This window comes from Pyrgilauda ruficollis, unplaced genomic scaffold (assembly GCF_017590135.1).
Source record: "Pyrgilauda ruficollis isolate IOZ18807 unplaced genomic scaffold, ASM1759013v1 scaffold408, whole genome shotgun sequence".
In the NCBI taxonomy this organism is placed as follows: domain Eukaryota; kingdom Metazoa; phylum Chordata; class Aves; order Passeriformes; family Passeridae; genus Pyrgilauda; species Pyrgilauda ruficollis.
In genome coordinates this window covers 26,418-33,052 of record NW_024525579.1, presented here as the reverse complement: position 1 = coordinate 33,052, position 6,635 = coordinate 26,418, and the positions used below count along the sequence as shown (strand labels likewise).

At 52.1% G+C, this 6,635-nt stretch overlaps 2 protein-coding genes across 3 annotated transcripts in view; one reads left to right on the top strand and one right to left on the bottom strand.

Annotated features, from left to right (window-relative positions):
- Positions 1-3,073, top strand: part of POGZ (pogo transposable element derived with ZNF domain) — a 14,910-nt gene extending 11,837 nt beyond the window's left edge. Inside the window, exon 18 of the mRNA XM_041477561.1 lies at positions 1-3,073. This exon is cut by the window's left edge and continues 79 nt beyond it. Within this exon, the coding sequence (XP_041333495.1) occupies positions 1-1,398 (1,398 nt within the window). The 3' untranslated portion in view covers positions 1,399-3,073.
- A 773-nt stretch (positions 3,074-3,846) lies between these two features.
- Positions 3,847-6,635, bottom strand: part of PSMB4 (proteasome 20S subunit beta 4) — a 2,979-nt gene continuing 190 nt past the window's right edge. The window contains exons 2-7 of one of the 2 annotated variants that reach the window (XM_041477567.1): positions 5,873-6,086; positions 5,348-5,494; positions 5,050-5,131; positions 4,773-4,895; positions 4,156-4,244; positions 3,847-3,974 (exon numbers count right to left, since the gene is read on the bottom strand). In XM_041477567.1, coding sequence (XP_041333501.1) covers positions 3,962-3,974; positions 4,156-4,244; positions 4,773-4,895; positions 5,050-5,131; positions 5,348-5,494; positions 5,873-6,086 — 668 coding nt within the window. In that variant the 3' untranslated portion in view covers positions 3,847-3,961. Of the gene's footprint in view, positions 3,975-4,155; positions 4,245-4,772; positions 4,896-5,049; positions 5,132-5,347; positions 5,495-5,872; positions 6,475-6,635 lie in introns of those variants that run through there. The other variant, XM_041477566.1, reaches the window with a different exon arrangement.

Below are 6,635 nucleotides of genomic sequence, written 5' to 3'. Positions count from 1 at the left end.
CAGCCCCCCGACGCAGACCCCGCCCCGAACCCGCCGGACCCTCCCCAAAAGGACCCCGAGCCCACCAAAAAGGAGCAGCTTTCCGTCAAGAAGCTGCGCGTGGTCCTGTTCGCCCTCTGCTCCAGCACGGAGCAGGCGGCCCAGCATTTCCGGAACCCTCCGCGCCGCATCCGCCGCTGGCTCCGGCGCTTCCAGGCCTTCCAGGACGACCGCCCCGAGCTGCCCGAGGGCAAGTACCTCAGCCTGGAGGCCGAGGAGAAGCTGGCCGAGTGGGTCCTGACGCAGCGCGAGCAGCAGCTGCCGGTCAACGAGGAGACGCTCTTCCAGAAGGCCACCAAGATCGGGCGGGCCCTGGAGGGAGGGTTCCAGATCTCCTACGAGTGGGCCGTCAGGTTCATGCTGCGCCACCACCTCAGCACCCACACGCGCCGCGGCGTCGCCCACCCTCTTCCCAAGGAGATCCAGGGCAACGCCGGAGCCTTCATCGAGTTCGTGCAGCGCCAGATCCACACGCAGGAGCTGCCCTTGGCCATGATCGCCGCCGTGGATGAAATCTCCCTTTTCCTGGACGTGGAGGTCCTGGGCAGCGACGAGCGGAAGGAGAGCGCGCTGCAGACCGTGGGCAACGGAGAGCCGTGGTGCGAGCTGGTGCTGACCGTGCTGGCCGACGGCAGCGTCCTCCCCGCTCTGGTCATCTCCAGGGGTCGCCTCCCCTGTCCGGCCGCCCTTCCCAAATCCATCCTGCTGGAGTCCAAGGAGGACGGCTGCGGCGACGACGAGATCATGGAATTGTGGGCGGCCAGAGTGTGGAGGAAGCACACGGAATGCCGAGGCGGCGCTTCCAAAGGGATGCTGGTCCTGGATTGCCACCGGACGCACCTGTCCGAGGAGGTGCTGGCCGTGCTCAGCACGGCCGGGGCGCTGCCGGCCGTCATCCCGGCCGGGTGCAGCTCCCGCATCCAGCCGCTGGACGTGTGCGTCAAGAGATCCCTGAAAAATTTCCTCCACAAAAAATGGAAAGAACGGGCGAAAGACCTGGTGGATTCCGACTCCTCCGCGCTGCTCCAGCTGCTGCTGGGGTGGCTGGGAGAAGCTTTGGAAATCCTCGGGGATTGCCCGGAATTGATCCGGAAATCTTTCCTGGTGGCCAGCGTCCTGCCGGGGCCGGCCGGAGATTCGGGATCGCCGCGGCGCAACGGCGACGAGCAGGAGGAGCTGATCGCCACCATGGAGGAGAGGCTGAAAATCGCCAAAACCAGGGAATCGTCCCCGGAATTCCCGGAAAACGACGACCCCGAGGCCGATCCCGAAATCCTGCACCGGCTCTTCGAGGGGGAGAGCGAGGCCGAGTCCTTCTACGGCTTCGAGGAGGCGGATTTGGATCTGATGGAAATTTGAGAATTCCCGGAAAAAAAAAAAAGGAAAAAAAAATGGGACGGATTCATCCCGGAAATTCCTGGGTTTGGAGAGGCCAAGGAGCGCTGGGAGTGGAAGGGGTGTTCCCTGGTTTTGGGCCCGAAAATTGAAGGATATTCCAAGTTTTTGGCTGCAGAAATGGAAGGATATTCCCAGTGTCTAGCCCCCCCAGAACGTAAAGGATATTCCCTGTTTTTTGGAGATCCAAACAAATCCCAGAAATTGAAGGCTATTCCCAATTTTCCGCCCCCAAACTTGAAGGATATCCCCTATTTTTGGCCGCCAAAATGAAAGGAAATTCCTTGGTTTTGGCCCCAAAAATCAAAGGATGTTCCCTGTTTCTGGAGGGCCGAAAGTGCCCCAGAAATTAAAGGATATTCCCGTTTTTTAACCCCAAAAACCCAAGGATTTTCCCAAGTTTTGGCCCCAGAATCAAAGAATATTCCCAAATTTTTGGCCCCAAAACAAAGAACATTCCCAGTTTTCGGAACAAACAGACAAGATCCCAGTTCCCAGCGGATTTCTGGGATTTTTTGCAGATTTGCTGTTTCCGCCAATTTTTTGGGAGGATTTTCGTGTGGTTTTTTTTTCTTTATTTTTTAAATTTAAAAAAAACTGAAAAAAAAAAAAAAAAAAAACCAAACCCACAACCCAACTTGGATTCACTGTGTTGGTATTTCCTTGGAATTCTCTCTCGTGGGTGGATATTTTTTGGGAATTTTCTTTACCTCACTTGTACCATAATTCCTGGTTTTTAGCGGTGGGAATTTGACGTCGTTTGTGCCCAGTTTTTTTTTCCAATAAGACAAAAAATCCCCGGATTTAACTCCCAAAAAAATTTTGGGGAGTTTTTTCTTTTTTCCTTGACTGTTTTTTGGAATTTAACCCAGAAAATCTGTTTTTACGGAAAATTCCTTCGGATTGGCTGTGAAGATTCAGCTATTTTGGGGTTTTTTTAATGGAAATTGGGAGTTTTGACCGAATTTTGGTGGAATTTTAGGGAGTTTTGAGGGAATTTGTCTTGGGAATTGTGGAGCCACCATTCCACACCAGCAATTTTTGGGACTGGCGCTGCTTTTCCTGTCCTGACCTCCATTTTCCTAATTTCTGCCCCAAAAAATTCCCATTGGAGGGGCAGAAAAACCCAACTTTTCCTTGGATTTCCCCCTTTTAGATTGTTAATTATCAACTTTATTTAAAAAAGAACCATCCTGGAAAACCCTGCCTTCCTTAGGATCAGAAAATCCAGGATTTGGGACTAAAACTGTGACAAGAAACCCGAAAAAATCCATTTAAAAAAAAAGATTTTGGGTTGATTTTTCACTGCCAGCTCCGATTTTTTACCGGAATTTGCATGTTTTTTGGGAAAAATGTTTTTTTTTTTTTTTTTAAATTTTAAAAGTTCTTGGAATTCCCAAATTCCAGAGGCACCCAGCACCTGTTTTTCCATAAGATTTGTGGAGGTTTGGGTTTTTTTGTTGTTTTTGTTTTTGTTTTATTTTTTTTTTCTTTTTGGTGTTTTTTTTTTTTCCCAAAGGAAAACAGGAAAAAAAAATTAAAAAAAAATCAAAATAAATAAAATTTAAAAATAAAAAAATATGGATCAGCTTGGAATTGTACAGGAGTGGAGAACATGGAATAAAAGCAGGGAAATGGATTTATAAATAAACGGTGTTTTTATTGTGGAAAAAATTCCTTCATTCCCAAGGGATTTGGGTGGAAATGTCCTGGATTTAATTACTTCTTCAGGGTCAGAATTGTTTTTTTCCATGGAGAATTCCTGGGTTTTTTTAAGGAAAAGTTGGGAAAATGCTGCTGGAGTAATTTTGGGAATAGGGAGAGGAAAAATTCCATTTTAATTGGATTTTTGTAGCCTTGGTTATTGAAATATTCCAGTATTTTAGTAAAATATTCCAGGGTTTTACAGAAACGGTCCAATATTTTATTGAAATTTCCTTCATTTACTGAAATATTCCATAACCCCGGAATTCCCAGAAAAACCCCTGCGGGTCCATTTGCAGCAGCAAAAAATTCCCCAAAAATTGGGATTTTAACCCACTTTTTCTGCAATTTTTTTTTTTCCTCTGTTTCCACAGGGAGACTGGGACCCTCTCAGAATTCCCTGTAAAAGGATTTGGGGCAAATTTGGGCTGTTTTGGATTCAACCAACAGATCCCAACCCAGCCTGGAATTCCCAGGCTCGGGAATGGCCTCAAAATCCCATGGAATGCCCCAAAATCATGGACAAGGTTTAGGGATGCCCAGGCTCCATCCCAGAAGGGCTTTTCCCACCTCAGAAATTTCACAATTTCGGTAAAAATTGGGATTTGGGGCCACAGCATTCACCCAGAATTCCAGAACTCCCTGAAATCTGTTTTCCGGGAGAATTCCCACAGAACTTTGAGGATTCCCAAAGAACAAACACACGGATAGGTCTTAAACGATCGATTTTATTCCCAAAAAAAAGCTGGATTTGCCATTCCAGAGGGAAAGAAGGGATGGAATAAAAACAGGGATTCACCGTGGCCGGAGCAGCTCCTGGAGATCACTCAAAACCTCTGGAAAAACGGGGAAAAAAGGCAAAAAACAGGAGTTAGAGGGGCAGGAAGAACACCTGGATCTCAGAACACCTGGATGTCCCTCTGGAATTCCCAATCCTGCTGTTATCCAGGTGGGAATTACTGGATGTCCCCAGAACCCCCAGAATTCCCAAACACCAACGTTCCAGGTGGGAATTACCTGACCAGATGGGCGATGTCCCAGTTGGCCTCCAGGGTCAGGGGTCCCTCCAGCTCCACGCCCTTCTCCGTCACCGTGGCGACCTCGTACTGCGGGAAAAGCCCGGAATTCCTCAATCCCACCCGGAATTCCATGGGAAAAACCCTGGGATTGGTTTGGGGCGGATCCCATGGATTTGGGGATGGATTTTGGGATGAATTCCCGGGATTTTGGGGTGGATTTGGGATACAAACCCTGTTAAAGGAGCGAGCGTCCCTGTAGTGGAGCACCTTCAGGCATTGCTGAATCCCGGGATTGGGATGGGTTTGGCATGGATCCCATGGATTTGGGAATTCCCTTGGATCTGGGGATGGATCCCCTGGATTTGGGAATTGCCATGGATCTGGGGATGGACCCCCTGGATTTGGGGATGGATTTTGGGATGAATTCCCGGGATTTTGGGGTGGATTTGGGATACAAACCCTGTTAAAGGAGCGAGCGTCCCTGTAGTAGAGCACCTTCAGGCATTGCTGAATCCCGGGATTGGGATGGGTTTGGCATGGATCCCATGGATTTGGGAATTCCCATGGATCTGGGGATGGATCCCCTGGATTTGGGGATGGATTTGGGATACAAACCCTATTAAAGGAGCGAGCGTCCCTGTAGTAGAGCACCTTCAGGCAGCGCTCCAGCAGCTCCCGCGCCTCCTCCCGCGTCGGGAGCTGATCCCGCTCCCGCTCCAGCTCCGCCCGCAGCAGCGGCTGCACACGGATTGGGAATAAAGGAACAAATCAATCAAAATCAGGTCAAGTGATCCACCAATTAAAAAATGACGAGCCAGAAAAGAATGAACTAAAAAAGAAAAGAATCAATCAAGAACTTAATGATGGAGTGAAGACCCGAGCCCGGGCTCACCTGGGCCAGGTAAGCCCCGAATCCCGTGGCCAGCGACGGCGCCTCGTAGGCCACGCCCAGCATGTCCACGTATCCCAGGAAACTGCGGAATGGAAGGGGAGAGTGGGAATTCCCCTGGGAAAGAGCAGGAACCACCCCAGGAAAAAGCAGGAATTCCCCAGGAAGAAGGAGGAGAAACCACCCCAGGGAAAAGCCTCATTTCCCCGCGAAGCAGCAGGAGCCACAGCGGGAAAAAGGAGCAGGAATTCCCCTGGGAAGGAGCAGAAACCCCTGGAACTGGCAGTCCCGGGACCGTCACCTCTCCCCGCCGTAGACGCCGGCGATGAGCACGGTGTTCCAGAGGGGGTTGATCTTGGAGCGCCGGTTGTACAGGACCCGCGTCAGCCACGAGTGCAGCGCCCGCGGGCTGTAGCTGTGCCCGTCCCCCAGCAGCTCCTCGTCGATCCTGAAATTCCACGGAATTCCGCCTTGGAGATCGGGGATTCGGGGACTGGAGAGCAGGGATTGCAGAGCAGGGATTCAGGGATTGGAGATCAGGGGTTCAGGGATTGGAGAAGAACAAAAAACGCCGCAGAATTCGGGGATGGAGCTCCAGGAAATTCAGGGATTTGTGCCCAAGGAACTCTGGGCATTGTGCTCAAGGAATTTGAGGATTGGTGCTCAAGGAATTCTGGGATTGGAGCAGAGGAGTTCTGGGGACTGGCACACAGAAAACAACGGGGATGGGAAATTCTCAAATCCCCGGGAATCAGCTGGGGATTTTGGGATGGGGAATCCCGGAATTCCCGAGGGAATTTGGGCTGGGAATTCCTGGGAATCTTACACCATCTGCTCCAGGAGCTGCCGCAGGTGCTGGAAATCTGCCAGGTCCCCGGAGGCTCCGAGCACGGTGGAGTCGTTGACCTTGAGGAGCCGGGAGATGCCCCGGAATCGCGCCAGGGATCCAAAGGACCCCACCGTGTCCGCGGCCAGCATCACTCCCCCGGAGAACTTCAGCCCCAGCACCGACGTCCCGGTCACCATGGGGCTCCTGGCACACCGAGATCCCGTTACAGCGGGCTGGGCCCCATTCACACCGGGCTGGGCCCCATCCACACGGGGCTGGGTCCCAGTCACACCAGTCTGGGTCCCATTCACACCAGTCTGGGTCCCAGTCACACCAGTCTGGGCCCCATTCACACCAGTCTGGGTCCCATTCACACCAGTCTGGGTCCCATTCACACCAGTCTGGGCCCCAGTCACACCAGTCTGGGTCCCAGTCACACCAGTCTGGGTCCCATTCGCACCAGTCTGGGTCCCATTCACACCAGTCTGGGCCCCATTCACACGGGGCTGGGCCCCATTCACACCAGTTCGGATCCTGCTTCCTCCCAGTTTGTTCGTCCCGCGCCCCTGGAGTCTCCTTGGCATTCCCGTATTTTCTGCTCCTTCCCTTTCCCCGTCCCCAGTTCCGCTCCCAGTTTGCCCCCCCAGTCCTCAGGGACCCTTCCCAAATCCCCCCATTTCCCCTCCCCTTCCCCAAATCCCCTCAGTCTCCCCATTTCCCTGCTCCCTCAGGGACCCCCCCCCAGTCTCCCCTGGGTTTG